Source organism: Condylostylus longicornis, unplaced genomic scaffold (assembly GCF_029603195.1).
Source record: "Condylostylus longicornis isolate FDR11 unplaced genomic scaffold, ASM2960319v2 ptg000280l, whole genome shotgun sequence".
NCBI classification, from domain to species: domain Eukaryota; kingdom Metazoa; phylum Arthropoda; class Insecta; order Diptera; family Dolichopodidae; genus Condylostylus; species Condylostylus longicornis.
Genome location: NW_026578244.1, coordinates 49,909 through 69,421, shown reverse-complemented (window position 1 = coordinate 69,421; position 19,513 = coordinate 49,909). Strand labels below are relative to the sequence as shown.

Here is a 19,513-nt window from a genome sequence, read left to right as displayed (position 1 = left end):
TTTTGGTTGAAGATTTTATTATATGTTTGTTCAACCATTTTTAATGAGATTGGATTGCTTGTGTGGTGTCTAATTGATTGTGGACATTGTTTTTTTTTTTTTTTTGGATGGATGGAATATAGTTATTTATATTTTTGAGGCAACGGATTATTTAAAAAAAAAGAATATAATAAAAGAAAGAAGATTTTAAGGTTGAAAGTATCTTGTGCGATTTGATCAGAACGCGGTAATAATTATAATTGAAATTACAAAAAAAATTAATTAAAGGATCATAACTTTATCATTAGTGGTTGCACATATTACTAATCTAACATTCAACAACATTTTAAGATTATTTGTTTGAACAATAGAAGCGTTGTTTTTCGCGCGGGGATTCCGTTTTTTAAAAAGTGAATTCATGAGTTAACAACTTTTAATGCAAGAATTGTGCAATAAATTGATTGAAAGTGTTGTATGAAATAAGTGAATTGTAATATAATTAAAATTAATTTAATACTGTACGGTATAGATTATTTTTCGGTAAAGTTGTAAAAAAAAAAAAAAAAATATATAAATTTTCTACAAAATAAAAACTTTGTACAAGGCAAAATTTAACTGAATTCTTGAATAAAATTGTTCGTTTGATTAACAATAAGCGTTTATTTTTTTATTGCCCGTATTCGTTTACTTTTGTATTTTGTTCCTTTTACATTAACATAAAAGGATATTTTCGTGACACACCTGTTTTTTTTTGAAACTATATACAATGGACAAATTAATTAAGCTTCAATTAGCGGACAAGTTTTTGATCGAGGAAATAGTCTCACATTTTCTGGATGACACACGTGAAAGCAAGCCGAAGGCGTTTTACAGGGAAGCTCTAGATGACATAAGGGGCCTGTATGCGGAGCTGAAGAAGAGACATAGACAAATATTGGTTGCATCATACACTGACAAAAATGCAGACAATGTGAAGTACCCTTACTTGGAAAATAGCGTTTTCAACGAAATAAAAACATTTTATCAACATTAACATCAAATGATAGAAGCTGAAATGAAAACCAAATTCCCAGAGAGACCACCGGAGCTAAAGATGGACCCAAATCAAAGTATTAGCCAAAGGGTGGATGTTCCCAATATTTAAATAAATTTGCCAAAAATCACATTGGCAAAATTTGACGGCGATTATCAAAAGTGGCCTTCGTTCTATGATCTTTTTAAATCTTTGGTCCATAATAATGAGATGATTCCAGCGGTCCAGAAATTACAGTACCTCAAATTGCACCTTTCCGGTGAACCAGAGCATTTATTGAGAGCCTTTCAAGTAACAGAGGATAATTATGCTGCCGCATTCAACATGTTGAAAGAAAGATATGACAACAAGCGAGTATTAGTTAATACTCAACTTAAATTGCTGCTCAATCAAAGCTTTGTAAATCAGGAGACGGCTACGGCAGTTACAAAATTACTGGACACTACTAATGAATGCTTACAGGCATTAAAGAATCTACAAATAGATGTGGAGGGCTGGGATCCTATAATAGTTTATCTCATCGTGCAAAAACTGCCAACCGAGACACATCAGCTATGGGAACAGAGCGTCAGCGCGGAGAATCAATTACCGACTTGGCGACAATTGGAAAGTTTCCTTGAAACTCGATTTCGCACATTGGGGGCTATATCAACGAGGCGATCTTCATCACATTATAGACCTATACAAAGCGAAGCTAGTAAGCACAGGAATAGTTGCGCTTTGCATGCTGGTACGGATGCAACGGCGAATAGTAACCCACCTTGCCCTATTTGTCGGGGTCCACACAAGGTGAAACAATGCAAAAGATTTTTGGGATTAAGACAAAACAAAAGATTGGAAGCTGTTAAAGGTAGGGGATTGTGTATCAACTGTCTTAATTCTGGACATATGATGACCACTTGCCCTAGTCAACAGAGTTGTTTTAAATGTCATCAACGACATCATACCCTATTGCATAGGGACAACGAAGAAATTGGGGATCGAAGCCTATCACGGCGACAGCAGCAGACCGCAGTCGCGTCACAAGTACGTGCGCACTACGTCTCACATGATCCATCACCTCCAACCACGGCGGGTGAAATTTCGTCATCGGCGCCAGCATTCGTACCCGGCAGCAACAGCCATGTTCACACTTGCGGCACATCGCATGCACACAAACGACAGGTTCTACTGGCCACTGCGTGCATTAAAATAGTATGTCCAGCAACGGGACGCTATCAGAGGGCGAGAGCTCTAATCGATCCTGGTTCGCAGAGTTCTTTCATCACCGAATCAGCGGTTCAGAATTTGAAATTACGAAAAAACAGAACAATAACAAATATACACGGTGTATCAGAAAGCAACATTGGCAAATCACTAGCAAAAGTGGATGTCATTAGACGAGATCTAGGAGATTCCAAGCAGATGCGAACTTCGTCATTGGTTCTCAAGAAACTGACCAACTTGCTACCAGAGCGTAATATTCAAACCAAGGAGTGGTCACACATAGACGGATTGATCCTAGCTGATCCAAGTTATTTTGCGATGGGAAAAATAGATGTACTCATCGGAGCAGACATTTTTGGCCAAATTATTTTGGAGGGACTAAGAAAGGGTCCCCCTGGTGCACCAATTGCTCAAAAAACTATTTTTGGATGGATCATAACGGGCAATGTCGATCAACAAAGTGTCAACACGACATCAACAAAGACGTTCCACATCCAATCCGATTTGGATGATAGTATCAGAAGGTTCTGGGAGTTAGAAGAAGTACCGGAACAAACAATATATACAGAAGAAGAATTATTATGTGAAAAGCATTTTTCTGAAACATTTCGTAGACTTGAGGATGGACGCTATCAGGTTGAGTTACCTTTTATACCAGATGGGCGTCCCATATCACTTGGAAGTTCAAGACACATTGCGATTGCCAGGCCTTTCGGCATGGAGAAGCAATTTTCAAAAAATGAGGTATTGAAAGACAACTACAACAAGTGCATAGCTGAATATTTGCAGATGAACCATATGGAGCAAGTGAATTCAATGGAATTAAAAAATCAACGACAACAAATCATCTCGAATTATTTGCCACATCACGGCGTCATTAAAGAAAGTAGCTCAACTACAAAACTACGAGTGGTTTTTGATGCATCACGGCCTACTTCAAATGGTTCATCATTAAATGACAAAACATTAAAGGGCCCGGTCATACAAGATGATTTATCTACTCTTCTATTACGTTTTCGAAAATATAAAATTGCATTTACAGCAGATTTGGAGAAGATGTATAGGCAAATCAGAATCGCACCGCAACATGCCGATTATCAAAGAGTAGTCTGGAGAGATTCTCCGAGTCAATCAATTCGGGACTACAAATTAACTACAGTAACATTTGGTACAAAATCAGCACCGTTTCTAGCAACACGAGTATTAAAACAGTTGGCGATAGATGAAAAGGTAAACTATCCTATTGCATCAAGAATAACGTTGGATTCATTTTATGTGGATGATCTGCTGTCGGGTGCGGATTCTATCGAAAAGGCATTGGAAATGCAAAAACAATTATTGAACATGATGACTTCGGGCGGATTCTCATTGCGCAAGTGGTCATCAAACGCAGCTGAGCTACTAGAAGCCCTTCCACAAGAACATCGAGAAATCAATTGGCCTTTAAAAATTGGGGGGGCTGAAACAGTGAAAACATTGGGCATACAATGGGATCCAGCAAGCGACCAATTTTCGTATAAAATTTCCCTACTGGAAAATGATTCACAGAAATGGACAAAGCGAACAATATTGTCGGAGGTTTCAAAACTATTCGATCCTCTCGGCTGGTTGGCACCTTGTATCATTATAGCCAAGATAATGATACAAAAATTATGGCTTTCGGGTTCAGGCTGGGATGATGAGGTAGAAAGGAGCTTGCACGATGAATGGCAGATCTACAGGAAGACTCTTGTTCATCTGGAAGCACTACGTATAAACAGGTGGTTCTACTATTCAACATCAGCAAATAAAATAGAATTACATGGATTTTGTGATGCTTCGATAAAGGCGTATGCTGCGGTGGTCTACCTGGTTGTCATAGACGAAAAGGGAAGCCGAAAAACTAGCATGTTAATTGCAAAATCAAAGGTGGCTCCAATAAAAACAATATCTTTGCCAAGACTAGAGTTGAGCGGCGCGGCATTATTGGCGAAACTTATGAAATATGTCCAGCGAGTATTGAAAATTGAAAATATATCGAAGGTGCAAGCTTGGACGGATTCAGAGATCGTGTTGGCTTGGTTGCGGGCTCACCCGAGCAAATGGACCACGTTTGTAGCAAATCGGACCGCTGAGATACATCACACATTAGGCAAAAACATATGGCGTCACGTGCCCTCAAAGGAAAACCCAGCAGATTGTGCTTCACGGGGAATGCATCCACCAGATCTTATAAACTTCAAAATGTGGTGGAACGGCCCAGAATGGTTACAGAAATCTGAGTCACACTGGCCAACTAAAATACTACTTCATGATACGGATAGCGAGATACGAAAATCGACTCTGTGTCACAACACGATCATAAATGATAAAGAATGCAACGAGATTCACGAATTGGAAACACGATATTCATCATTTACAAAACTCATCAATGTAACGAGTTACATCAAAAGATTCATCGCCAAAGTAACCAAGAGAAATCTAAATTGCAATACATTTATATCGGTGTCAGAATTCAACGCTAGCGTGGAGATGTGGATACAAATAGTGCAACATAAACATTTTTTACAAGAAGTGACACAATTGCGGAAAAAGAAACTTATTCATACAAACAGTCATTTAACGAGGCTTAACCCCTTTCTAGATCAAAATGGAATATTGAGAATGGGTAGCAGATTGCGACACGCAGATTTGAATTACAATGAGAAATTTCCGATTATATTGCCCGATAGAAGCCATTTTGTGCGACTACTTTTAGAAAAAATTCATCGCGAAACTTTGCATGGTGGTGCTCAACTTATGCTCAACGTAATAAATAGAAAGTTTTGGATCATTGGTGCACGGGATCAAATTCGACAACAAATACATAAATGCATCACGTGCTATCGACAGCGGGCTGCGGTTCAAAAACAACTTATGGGGGACTTGCCTGCTTTTCGAGTTAGGGCCAGTCGGCCATTTACACATACTGGCGTTGATTATTGCGGGCCATTTGAATTGAGAACTCATAAAGGCAAAAATACGAGGACATATAAGGCGTACATATCTATTTTTATATGTCTTGCAGTTAAGGCCATACACATCGAGCTGGTCACGGACCTTAGCAGCGAGGGATTCATCGCAGCATACAGAAGATTCAGTAGCAGACGCGGCAGGTGCGAGGCACTCTATTGCGATAATGGTACTAATTTTGTCGGCGCTAGCAAAGAGCTTGCAAAGCAACATAAACAGATGTTGCAACAATTAAAATCAGAATTAGCACAAGTACACGAACGTGAGGGGGTGGTTTTCAAATTCATACCACCTGGTTCGCCTCACTTTGGCGGATTATGGGAGGCTGGTGTCCGCTCTACAAAGCAGCATCTTAAAAAAATACTCGGAAATGCGAAGTTGACATATGAGGAGTTTTCAACGGTCCTAACTCAGATTGAGGCTTGCCTAAACTCTAGACCTCTCTGTGAAATTAGCAGAAATCCAGACGATTGCACGGCCCTAACACCTGGGCATTTCCTGACTGGTGATGTAATTACTACACCACCTGAGCCTTCTTTGCTGGATTTAAACGAAAATAGATTAAACAGATGGCAACTATTGCAAAAATTGCATCAAACCTTTTGGACACGTTGGAGTAAAGAATACCTATACCGATTGCAGCAGCGTCCAAAATGGACTAAAAGGACTGAAAACATGAAAATTGGTGATTTGGTTTTACTTAGGGACGAGAAGTTGCCACCAAGCAGATGGTTGATGGGTCGAATAACAGAAATTCATCCTGGTCCCAATGGACTTGTTCGAGTTGTTACGTTAAAAACGAAGGATAATATGTTGAAGCCTTCGATTGCAAAGATATGTTTACTACCAGTAGATACGATGGAAAATTATGATGAAACCGAAACGCAATCAATCGAGACCGATTAATCGCATTTTTGAGAAACAAAAAAAATCGCGTAACGTATCGTTATCTAATCGTACGCAACTGGCACTACACTTCATACGCAATAAAATAAAAAAAAAAAAAAACGGGAGCAAAACGCGCAAACTAACGTTACCGAATTGCACCTAACATCGCACTACCTAATAACACCTAACTTGCGCTACTTAACGATAAAAAAAAAAAAAAATTAGAGGCACCTAATACAAACATTTCTAACCTACGCTTAAATTTAACTTAAAATTTAAAATTAGTAACACTTAAATTAATTTATTAGTTAACCTATTACTAATAGATTTTTTTTTTTCTTTATCCTAATTCTTCCCACTTCCTGAATTTCCGGAAAGCGAGATAAAGCGCTATAACTTCTTCCTTCTGTCCCTCTGCTCTTCTCGTTACAGGTGAAGACCTAAAAGGAACATGACTTTAGTGATGGGTACAACTTGCATTTGGAACGTTTAATCGAAACTTGAAAACTTACCAATTATCATCACAATATGGCTAATTCGGTATCAATATCACTGTTCACCAGCAACACACCTTTTATGCTCCAGCAACCCGTCAGCACGTCACTGTTTTGCCATCTTTCAACATGGATGCCAAGGCCGGGAGAATGTTCCGTCATGACGTCACAGTTAAATTTTCTCCTTTCCTAAAAAGAAAACAACAAAAGAAAACCACAAAGAAACACTACTTGATATAAAGAAAAATTTTTGATACTTATCTAAATTTGCTATAATCCAGTGTAATCCACTCAGCGGGTTTTTGTTCTTCACCTAAAATTGAATATATTGGATTTAACATGTAATCTTATTTGCAATAAAATACTTACATGAATTTGCAATGTTTTCCAGCTATGCATCTACCAGTCCAGATAGGATTTTCAAGTGCCGGTCCAGCACTTTTTGGTTGCTCTTCACTCCTCCATCGTTTTTTCCTTCCATTGCTGCATTTCCTTTTTGAGCTCCGGCTCCTATAAATCTCCATTTTTTTTGTGTAAAATTTTGATTTTTTGCTTTCTTTAAAAAACTTGCACTTCACATCACAATATAAATAAAACTGGTGAATATATTTCAATGCTGCCAACTGTCACCTATGATCATAGACGAGTTTGTTTAGAGTTATAGTCAGCTATTGACAGAAGTGTAATGGAGTAAGAGAAGAAATAGAAGGTGAATGAAATGGAGAATGGAAGGGGAAAATAGCATAAAATAGAAAAGAAGAAACGTAGAATTTTACAACAACAATTTGTATTGCGATGTATATAAGAATGATACATTGCATTACAGGTTCGTTGAACTATACCATATGATCTATGTAAAAGAAAAGAAGAAAACGTTAACAACCGAAAAGTGGGACTGGCTAGGAACAACTTCACCGTTTGCTTAACCGCTGGTTCCAGAAATTATAAAAGGGACAAAATCATCAAGAAGAACCACTACTAAATAGAAGATCGCTAACCGCAACGTATCGACTTTCGAGTTATACATTTTGTCAAAATTGAAATAATTTTTTGAATTATATAATTGAAACCGAAAGAAAGTACTGTTAAACAAAGATCATTTTTTTTGAATTGTATAATTTCAACTTTTGTACATATAACTTTTGCATTGTGAAATAATTTGAAGAAAGAAAATTTGTATTGATTTGTATTGTGAAACAATTTGAAGAAGAAAAGAAAATTGAAGAGAAAGAAGATATAACATATATATATATAAACATATTTATTTAGTAAATTTTTTTTTTTTAAGAAAAAGAGAACAAAATTTTTTGGATTTGGTGCTTTCTATAATAAACTGAGAATTCTAAAAAACAAAAAACTTATTTTTTATTTAAATATTTTAAAAGTGTTAGCAATTATTCGCGAACACAAAGTAAGATGTGTTTTAGTAAGAGGTGTGAAAAATTGGTCGAAAATACAGCTGTTTACCTTATACAATAAACTTAGAAGCAGTTTTTCTAGTCCAGATTCTTAGATTTGTTTAATTTGAGTTGTTCCAACATTTTTTCTACAAAAATACATAATTCAAACTCCTTATACAATACATGTCTTCTTTTTGGTATTAAAAATGTTTTGAAAATTGATTCCCGATGTAAATCTCTTAATATTGTTGTTATTGTTGAAAAAAGTTCAGTAAAACATTCCGAAAATTTTCATTCTTCTAGTTGTTATTTGCAGCTTTATGGTAAGAACTTATTCCATTAATTTTTTCTTAAATTCCTTCACATTAATTAGTGTAATTGTAGCTATTTTGTTATTAATTTTAAAATTTTGATTCAATTCTGATTATTTTTATAATATGTACAATATTTTTGATTGAAATTATAATTTTGACTTATGATGTTCATTCTGATTTTGAATTGAAAAGCAATTTTTAATTTTCATGAAAAAAAAAAAATATCCTCATTAATATTTAAAAATAAAAATTTTCTTGAATATATTTATACTAAAATTGCGCGATTAAATTATAGATTTTGTTTATATTCAAGTCGGGTAGGGTTTAGTTTAGGATGTGTAATGGGAATCAATATTAGGTTTAGTTTATGTGTTAGGTTAGATTAAGTTGTTGAAACGTTTTCCATGTATATTCCCTTGAAACCGCAATATTATTCCCAAGGCTAGGAACAGTGTCTTGTCCACTCTATGTCCGGATTTAGGTCTTAATCTTTAAGAATTTTAAAATTTTGCCTTATAATATGAAATATGGGAACCTCAGTTCAAATCCAAATTTTACATTTTGAAAAAAAAATTTTTTTTTGTATGCAATAATTTTTGTTTTTTTAATGAAATTTAATGAAATTTGGGTTTGCTATTTAAAGTTTCGGTTGTATTGTAGTGAATGAAATTTTGCCTACATTGTATTTAAACATAAAAATAAGAAAATAGGTGAAATATTTTTATTAAATCAAAATTATATTAACACTATTAACAGAAAAAAGCAAAAATTAGTGTTTTGCCTCTCTCTAGGGGCCCAGAAAAGCAAGAAATTACAGTACAAAGTTGTACTGTAATTTTCATCTTTAGTATAAATTAAATAAACAAAATTAAATGAAAAAATCATTACAATTTTAATGATCATAATGATTTTAAAGTTTTTAAAATATAAATTTGTCAGAAATACCCTACATATTATGCATTTACGCTTATTAATGTAAAGTTTTAAGGTTTCATTGTGAAATTTTATAAAACTAGTTTCTTTTTACATTTTGCAACATTATGAAGTTTGGAATTTATTTGAGACAATGAAATGATGAATGAATATTTTTCAAAATTATCAATTTTATTGTTGATATGTGAATATTTTCATCGTTTGTTCCAATTATATTTAGGTAAACGGCAATAATTCGGTCCCATGCATATAATTTGCTTCTAAAAAAATTTACATTAAGTTACAAATCAAAATTAAATAGGTTTTTAAATTATTTTTTTACAATTAAGTTGATTTTCGAGTCCACAGCGCTTCCGATATAATTTTGAATTTATTATTTAGTTTTTGTGGAGCATGAATAGTTCAATTTTTTCAGAGAATGTTGTAATTTCACCTAAAATTTAAGAAAAAATATATTTTTTATTATTGTGGTTCTATGGTTTTTCTTCAGAGTTAGAAAAATGATTAAAAACATTTAAGACCGCTTTAGGTACATTCACTTAATACTCATTTTCTTGTTATTCCTTTTTTGAGGAAATAGTTTTATATAGAGGGAAACTAAGTATATTAGCAAATTATTAGAAAATGCAATTTTAAATAATATATACAATAATAAAGTTGGGCCAAACCAATGGTTTTTATTGTAGCACTTTTCTCTTCAACAAGTGAAAATACTGCTTTTAAATACAGTCTATGTACACCTCCCACACTATTAAAATTATTTTCATTCATAAACGAAACGATTGCATATTATATTTAGGATGAGCGATTAATGCAGTCTTTGAAATAAAGCAAAAATTAATATAAAGAGGGGTTAACATAATGCTCAATTTTAAGGGTTAATTGCATGAGCTAAGAAAAATAAAGATACTTTTTAGTGTCATGGAATTTACCGTTAGTTTTTTGTGTTTATAGAAATTTAAAAAAGCTTGTTGTTTTTAAAATATAAGGCGTCAAAAATTCAAATTTTACAAATTTCAAGATGCGATAACTTGAGAAGGGGTGGAGATGGGAAAAAATGTTCTTCTAACGAAATAAAATATTTATAAATATCTAAGAGCTGCTAAAATTTCACACTCCTGTAAGGTACGACGTAGAAGAAAAATGGTATCAAAAATTTGGGAAAAACGGATTTTAGATAACGATAAATTTTAACGGCCATTTCAGAAATGTTATGCAGCAATAGAGGAAGCCAGCCACTATTTTTCTGCTTTTACAAAATTTGAAAAATGATTATGGTTTCACGGCAATAAATAGTTAAAAAATGGCATCTTTAGGGTTTTTAGGGGGGTATAACTTCTAGGGAGGGAGAAATAGGTAAAAATTTCCTTCTACAGAAATAAGATTCTAGTAAAGATCCATGTTCGTATAAAATTTCAGCTTTCTATCTTCAAAGGTGTAGAAGTTTTGTAAACATGTCCATAATAATTTGTTGATTCGTGTCTATAATAGGATAATATTCTTTTCCATAATATTCTTCTCCATAAGTTTATATTATAGCTTGTTTACGGGCTGAATTAGGTACACTAAAAAGATCAAAATAGAAACAGACTGAATTAAAAATTAAAAATTTTATCTAAAAATTTGTTTAAACCGATCGAAACCAATGTAGTAATAAAGGAAAGTCAAAGTAAGGTGTGTTTTAGTCAGAAGTGTGAAAAATTGGTCGAAAATACAGCTGTTTACCTTATACAATAAACTTAGAAGCAGTTTTTCTAGTCCAGATTCTTAGATTTGTTTAATTTGAGTTGTTCCAACATTTTTTCTATAAAAATACATATTTCAAACTCCTTGTACAATACATGTCTTCTTTTTGGTATTAAAAATGTTTTGAAAATTGATTCCCGATGCAAATCTCTTAATATTGTTGTTATTGTTGAAAAAAGTTCAGTAAAACATTCCGAAAATTTTCATTCTTCTAGTTGTTATTTGCAGCTTTATGGTAAGAACTTATTCCATTAATTTTTTCTTAAATTCCTTCACATTAATTGGTGTAATTTTAGCTATTTTGTTATTAATTTTAAAATTTTGATTCAATTCTGATTATTTTTATAATATGTACAATATTTTTGATTGAAATTATAATTTTGACTTATGATGTTCATTCTGATTTTGAATTGAAAAGCAATTTTTAATTTTCATGAAAAAAAAAAAATATCCTCATTAATATTTAAAAATAAAAATTTTCTTGAATATATTTATACTAAAATTGCGCGATTAAATTATAGATTTTGTTTATATTCAAGTCGGGTAGGGTTTAGTTTGGGGTGTGTAATGGGAATCAATATTAGGTTTAGTTTATGTGTTAGGTTAGATTAAGTTGTTGAAACGTTTTCCATGTATATTCCCTTGAAACCGCAATATTATTCCCAAGGCTAGGAACAGTGTCTTGTCCACGCTATGTGCGGATTTAGGTCTTAATCTTTAAGAATTTTAAAATTTTGCCTTATAATATGAAATATGGGGACCTCAGTTCAAATCCAAATTTTACATTTTGAAAAAAAAATTTTTTTTTTGTATGCAATAATTTTTTTTTTTTAATGAAATTTAATGAAATTTGGGTTTGCTATTTAAAGTTTCGGTTGTATTGTAGTGAATGAGTTCGAACCCAAATTTTGCCTACATTGTATTTAAACATAAAAATAAGAAAATAGGTGAAATATTTTTATTAAATCAAAATTATATTAACACTATTAACAGAAAAAAAGCAAGAATTAGTGTTTTGCCTCTCTCTAGGGGCCCAGAAAAGCAAGAAATTACAGTACAAAGTTGTACTGTAATTTTCATCTTTAGTATAAATTAAATAAACAAAATTAAATGAAAAAATCATTACAATTTTAATGATCATAATGATTTTAAAGTTTTTAAAATATAAATTTGTTAGAAATACCCTACATATTATGCATTTACGCTTATTAATGTAAAGTTTTAAGGTTTCATTGAGAAATTTTATAAAACTAGTTTGTTTTTACATTTTGCAACATTATGAAGTTTGGAATTTATTTGAGACAATGAAATGATGAATGAATACGTTTCAAAATTATCAATTTTATTGTTGATATTTGAATATTTTCATCGTTTGTTCCAATTATATTTAGGTAAACGGCAATAATTCGGTCCCATGCATATAATTTGCTTCTAAAAAAATTTACATTAAGTTACAAATCAAAACTAAATAGGTTTTTAAATTATTTTTTTACAATTAAGTTGATTTTCGAGTCCACAGCGCTTCCGATATAATTTTGAATTTATTATTTAGTTTTTGTGGAGCATGAATAGTTCAATTTTTTCAGAGAATGTTGTAATTTCACCTAAAATTTAAGAAAAAATATATTTTTTATTATTGTGGTTCTATGGTTTTTCTTCAGAGTTAGAAAAATGATTAAAAACATTTAAGACCGCTTTAGGTACATTCACTTAATACTCATTTTCTTGTTAGAGAAACTAAGTAACTAGCAACTATATAGAAATTATATAGAGAGAAACTAAGTATGTTAGCAAATTATTAGAAAATGCAATTTTAAAATATATACAATAATAAAGTTGGGCCAAACAAATGGTTTTTATTGTAGCACTTTTCTCTTCAACAAGTGAAAATAATGCTTTTAAATACAGTCTATGTACACCTCCCACACTATTAAAATTATTTTCATTCATAAACGAAACGATTGCATATTATATTTAGGATGAGCGATTTATGCAGTCTTTGAAATAAAGCAAAAATTAATATAAAGAGGGGTTAACATAATGCTCAATTTTAATGGTTAATTGCATGAGCTAAGAAAAATAAAGATACTTTTTAGTGTCATGGAATTTACCGTTGGTTTTTTGCGTTTATAGAAATTTAAAAAAGCTTGTGGTTTTTAAAATATAAGGCTCCAAAAATTCAAATTTTACAAATTTCAAGATGCGATAAGTTGAGAAGGGGTGGAGACGGGAAAAAATGTTCTTCTAACGAAATAAAATATTTATGAATATCTAAGAGCTGCTAAAATTTCAGACTCCTGTAAGGTACGATGTAGAAGAAAAATGGTATCAAAAATTTGCATGTTCGTATAAAATTTCAGCTTTCTATCTTCAAAGGTGTAGAAGTTCTGTAAACATGTCCATAATAATTTGTTGATTCGTGTCTATAATAGGATAATATTCTTTTCCATAATATTCTTCTCCATAAGTTTATATTATAGCTTGTTTACGGACTGAATTAGGTACACTAAAAAGATCAAAATAGAAACAAACTGAATAAAAAATTAAAAATTTTATCTAAAAATTTGTTTAAACCGATCGAAACCAATGATGTAATAAAGGAAAATCAAAGTAAGATGTGTTTTAGTAAGAGGTGTGAAAAATTGGTCGAAAATACAGCTGTTTACCTTATACAATAAACTTAGAAGCAGTTTTTCTAGTCCAGATTCTTAGATTTGTTTAATTTGAGTTGTTCCAACATTTTTTCTATAAAAATACATATTTCAAACTCCTTGTACAATACATGTCTTCTTTTTGGTATTAAAAATGTTTTGAAAATTGATTCCCGATGCAAATCTCTTAATATTGTTGTTATTGTTGAAAAAAGTTCAGTAAAACATTCCGAAAATTTTCATTCTTCTAGTTGTTATTTGCAGCTTTATGGTAAGAACTTATTCCATTAATTTTTTCTTAAATTCCTTCACATTAATTAGTGTAATTTTAGCTATTTTGTTATTAATTTTAAAATTTTGATTCAATTCTGATTATTTTTATAATATGTACAATATTTTTGATTGAAATTATAATTTTGACTTATGATGTTCATTCTGATTTTGAATTGAAAAGCAATTTTTAATTTTCATGAAAAAAAAAAAAATATCCTCATTAATATTTAAAAATAAAAATTTTCTTGAATATATTTATACTAAAATTGCGCGATTAAATTATAGATTTTGTTTATATTCAAGTCGGGTAGGGTTTAGTTTGGGGTGTGTAATGGGAATCAATATTAGGTTTAGTTTATGTGTTAGGTTAGATTAAGTTGTTGAAACGTTTTCCATGTATATTCCCTTGAAACCGCAATATTATTCCCAAGGCTAGGAACAGTGTCTTGTCCACCCTATGTCCGGATTTAGGTCTTAATCTTTAAGAATTTTAAAATTTTGCCTTTTAATATGAAATATGGGGACCTCAGTTCAAATCCAAATTTTACATTTTGAAAAAAAAATTTTTTTTTTGTATGCAATAATTTTTTTTTTTTTAATGAAATTTAATGAAATTTGGGTTTGCTATTTAAAGTTTCGGTTGTATTGTAGTGAATGAGTTCGAACCCAAATTTTGCCTACATTGTATTTAAACATAAAAATAAGAAAATAGGTGAAATATTTTTATTAAATCAAAATTATATTAACACTATTAACAGAAAAAAAGCAAGAATTAGTGTTTTGCCTCTCTCTAGGGGCCCAGAAAAGCAAGAAATTACAGTACAAAGTTGTACTGTAATTTTCATCTTTAGTATAAATTAAATAAACAAAATTAAATGAAAAAATCATTACAATTTTAATGATCATAATGATTTTAAAGTTTTTAAAATATAAATTTGTCAGAAATACCCTACATATTATGCATTTACGCTTATTAATGTAAAGTTTTAAGGTTTCATTGAGAAATTTTATAAAACTAGTTTGTTTTTACATTTTGCAACATTATGAAGTTTGGAATTTATTTGAGACAATGAAATGATGAATGTAATTGGAACAAACGATGAATATTTTCATCGTTCGTTAAAATTATATTTAGGTAAACGGCAATAATTCGGTCCCATGCATATAATTTGCTTCTAAAAAAATTTACATTAAGTTACAAATCAAAATTAAATAGGTTTTTAAATTATTTTTTTACAATTAAGTTGATTTTCGAGTCCACAGCGCTTCCGATATAATTTTGAATTTATTATTTAGTTTTTGTGGAGCATGAATAGTTCAATTTTTTCAGAGAATGTTGTAATTTCACCTAAAATTTAAGAAAAAATATATTTTTTATTATTGTGGTTCTATGGTTTTTCTTCAGAGTTAGAAAAATGATTAAAAACATTAAAGACCGCTTTAGGTACATTCACTTAATACTCATTTTCTTGTTAGAGAAACTAAGTAACTAGCAACTATATAGAAACTATATAGAGAGAAACTAAGTATGTTAGCAAATTATTAGAAAATGCAATTTTAAAATATATACAATAATAAAGTTGGGCCAAACCAATGGTTTTTATTGTAGCACTTTTCTCTTCAACAAGTGAAAATAATGCTTTTAAATACAGTCTATGTACACCTCCCACACTATTAAAATTATTTTCATTCATAACATAATGTTATGGATTTCATAATGTTATGGAAGGGTTAACATAATGCTCAATTTTAATGGTTAATTGCATGAGCTAAGAAAAATAAAGATACTTTTTAGTGTCATGGAATTTACCGTTGGTTTTTTGCGTTTATAGAAATTTAAAAAAGCTTGTGGTTTTTAAAATATAAGGCTCCAAAAATTCAAATTTTACAAATTTCAAGATGCGATAAGTTGAGAAGGGGTGGAGACGGGAAAAAATGTTCTTCTAACGAAATAAAATATTTATGAATATCTAAGAGCTGCTAAAATTTCAGACTCCTGTAAGGTACGATGTAGAAGAAAAATGGTATCAAAAATTTGCATGTTCGTATAAAATTTCAGCTTTCTATCTTCAAAGGTGTAGAAGTTCTGTAAACATGTCCATAATAATTTGTTGATTCGTGTCTATAATAGGATAATATTCTTTTCCATAATATTCTTCTCCATAAGTTTATATTATAGCTTGTTTACGGACTGAATTAGGTACACTAAAAAGATCAAAATAGAAACAAACTGAATAAAAAATTAAAAATTTTATCTAAAAATTTGTTTAAACCGATCGAAACCAATGATGTAATAAAGGAAAATCAACGTAAGATGTGTTTTAGTAAGAGGTGTGAAAAATTGGTCGAAAATACAGCTGTTTACCTTATACAATAAACTTAGAAGCAGTTTTTCTAGTCCAGATTCTTAGATTTGTTTAATTTGAGTTGTTCCAACATTTTTTCTATAAAAATACATATTTCAAACTCCTTGTACAATACATGTCTTCTTTTTGGTATTAAAAATGTTTTGAAAATTGATTCCCGATGCAAATCTCTTAATATTGTTGTTATTGTTGAAAAAAGTTCAGTAAAACATTCCGAAAATTTTCATTCTTCTAGTTGTTATTTGCAGCTTTATGGTAAGAACTTATTCCATTAATTTTTTCTTAAATTCCTTCACATTAATTAGTGTAATTTTAGCTATTTTGTTATTAATTTTAAAATTTTGATTCAATTCTGATTATTTTTATAATATGTACAATATTTTTGATTGAAATTATAATTTTGACTTATGATGTTCATTCTGATTTTGAATTGAAAAGCAATTTTTAATTTTCATGAAAAAAAAAAAATATCCTCATTAATATTTAAAAATAAAAATTTTCTTGAATATATTTATACTAAAATTGCGCGATTAAATTATAGATTTTGTTTATATTCAAGTCGGGTAGGGTTTAGTTTGGGGTGTGTAATGGGAATCAATATTAGGTTTAGTTTATGTGTTAGGTTAGATTAAGTTGTTGAAACGTTTTCCATGTATATTCCCTTGAAACCGTAATATTATTCCCAAGGCTAGGAACAGTGTCTTGTCCACCCTATGTCCGGATTTAGGTCTTAATCTTTAAGAATTTTAAAATTTTGCCTTATAATATGAAATATGGGGACCTCAGTTCAAATCCAAATTTTACATTTTGAAAAAAAAATTTTTTTTTTGTATGCAATAATTTTTTTTTTTTAATGAAATTTAATGAAATTTGGGTTTGCTATTTAAAGTTTCGGTTGTATTGTAGTGAATGAGTTCGAACCCAAATTTTGCCTACATTGTATTTAAACATAAAAATAAGAAAATAGGTGAAATATTTTTATTAAATCAAAATTATATTAACACTATTAACAGAAAAAAAGCAAGAATTAGTGTTTTGCCTCTCTCTAGGGGCCCAGAAAAGCAAGAAATTACAGTACAAAGTTGTACTGTAATTTTCATCTTTAGTATAAATTAAATAAACAAAATTAAATGAAAAAATCATTACAATTTTAATGATCATAATGATTTTAAAGTTTTTAAAATATAAATTTGTCAGAAATACCCTACATATTATGCATTTACGCTTATTAATGTAAAGTTTTAAGGTTTCATTGTGAAATTTTATAAAACTAGTTTGTTTTTACATTTTGCAACATTATGAAGTTTGGAATTTATTTGAGACAATGAAATGATGAATGAATACGTTTCAAAATTATCAATTTTATTGTTGATATTTGAATATTTTCATCGTTTGTTCCAATTATATTTAGGTAAACGGCAATAATTCGGTCCCATGCATATAATTTGCTTCTAAAAAAATTTACATTAAGTTACAAATCAAAATTAAATAGGTTTTTAAATTATTTTTTTACAATTAAGTTGATTTTCGAGTCCACAGCGCTTCCGATATAATTTTGAATTTATTATTTAGTTTTTGTGGAGCATGAATAGTTCAATTTTTTCAGAGAATGTTGTAATTTCACCTAAAATTTAAGAAAAAATATATTTTTTATTATTGTGGTTCTATGGTTTTTCTTCAGAGTTAGAAAAATGATTAAAAACATTTAAGACCGCTTTAGGTACATTCACTTAATACTCATTTTCTTGTTAGAGAAACTAAGTAACTAGCAACTATATAGAAACTATATAGAGAGAAACTAAGTATGTTAGCAAATTATTAGAAAATGCAATTTTAAAATATATACAATAATAAAGTTGGGCCAAACCAATGGTTTTTATTGTAGCACTTTTCTCTTCAACAAGTGAAAATAATGCTTTTAAATACAGTCTATGTACACCTCCCACACTATTAAAATTATTTTCATTCATAAACGAAACGATTGCATATTATATTTAGGATGAGCGATTTATGCAGTCTTTGAAATAAAGCAAAAATTAATATAAAGAGGGGTTAACATAATGCTCAATTTTAATGGTTAATTGCATGAGCTAAGAAAAATAAAGATACTTTTTAGTGTCATGGAATTTACCGTTGGTTTTTTGCGTTTATAGAAATTTAAAAAAGCTTGTGGTTTTTAAAATATAAGGCTCCAAAAATTCAAATTTTACAAATTTCAAGATGCGATAAGTTGAGAAGGGGTGGAGACGGGAAAAAATGTTCTTCTAACGAAATAAAATATTTATGAATATCTAAGAGCTGCTAAAATTTCAGACTCCTGTAAGGTACGATGTAGAAGAAAAATGGTATCAAAAATTTGCATGTTCGTATAAAATTTCAGCTTTCTATCTTCAAAGGTGTAGAAGTTCTGTAAACATGTCCATAATAATTTGTTGATTCGTGTCTATAATAGGATAATATTCTTTTCCATAATATTCTTCTCCATAAGTTTATATTATAGCTTGTTTACGGACTGAATTAGGTACACTAAAAAGATCAAAATAGAAACAAACTGAATAAAAAATTAAAAATTTTATCTAAAAATTTGTTTAAACCGATCGAAACCAATGATGTAATAAAGGAAAATCAAAGTAAGGTGTGTTTTAGTCAGAAGTGTGAAAAATTGGTTGAAAATACAGCTGTTTACCTTATACAATAAACTTAGAAGCAGTTTTTCTAGTCCAGATTCTTAGATTTGTTTAATTTGAGTTGTTCCAACATTTTTTCTATAAAAATACATATTTCAAACTCCTTGTACAATACATGTCTTCTTTTTGGTATTAAAAATGTTTTGAAAATTGATTCCCGATGCAAATCTCTTAATATTGTTGTTATTGTTGAAAAAAGTTCAGTAAAACATTCCGAAAATTTTCATTCTTCTAGTTGTTATTTGCAGCTTTATGGTAAGAACTTATTCCATTAATTTTTTCTTAAATTCCTTGACATTAATTAGTGTAATTTTAGCTATTTTGTTATTAATTTTAAAATTTTGATTCAATTCTGATTATTTTTATAATATGTACAATATTTTTGATTGAAATTATAATTTTGACTTATGATGTTCATTCTGATTTTGAATTGAAAAGCAATTTTTAATTTTCATGAAAAAAAAAAAATATCCTCATTAATATTTAAAAATAAAAATTTTCTTGAATATATTTATACTAAAATTGCGCGATTAAATTATAGATTTTGTTTAT

The 19,513-nt window shown here is 30.1% G+C and overlaps 1 protein-coding gene across 1 annotated transcript; it reads left to right on the top strand.

Moving 5' to 3' along the window:
• Positions 1–1,222: 1,222 nt before the first annotated feature.
• On the top strand, positions 1,223–6,115 carry LOC129616673 (uncharacterized). Its single transcript, XM_055532300.1, has one exon. The coding sequence runs from the start codon at positions 1,223–1,225 to the stop codon at positions 6,113–6,115; it is 4,893 nt and encodes a 1,630-aa protein (XP_055388275.1).
• Positions 6,116–19,513: the final 13,398 nt, after the last annotated feature.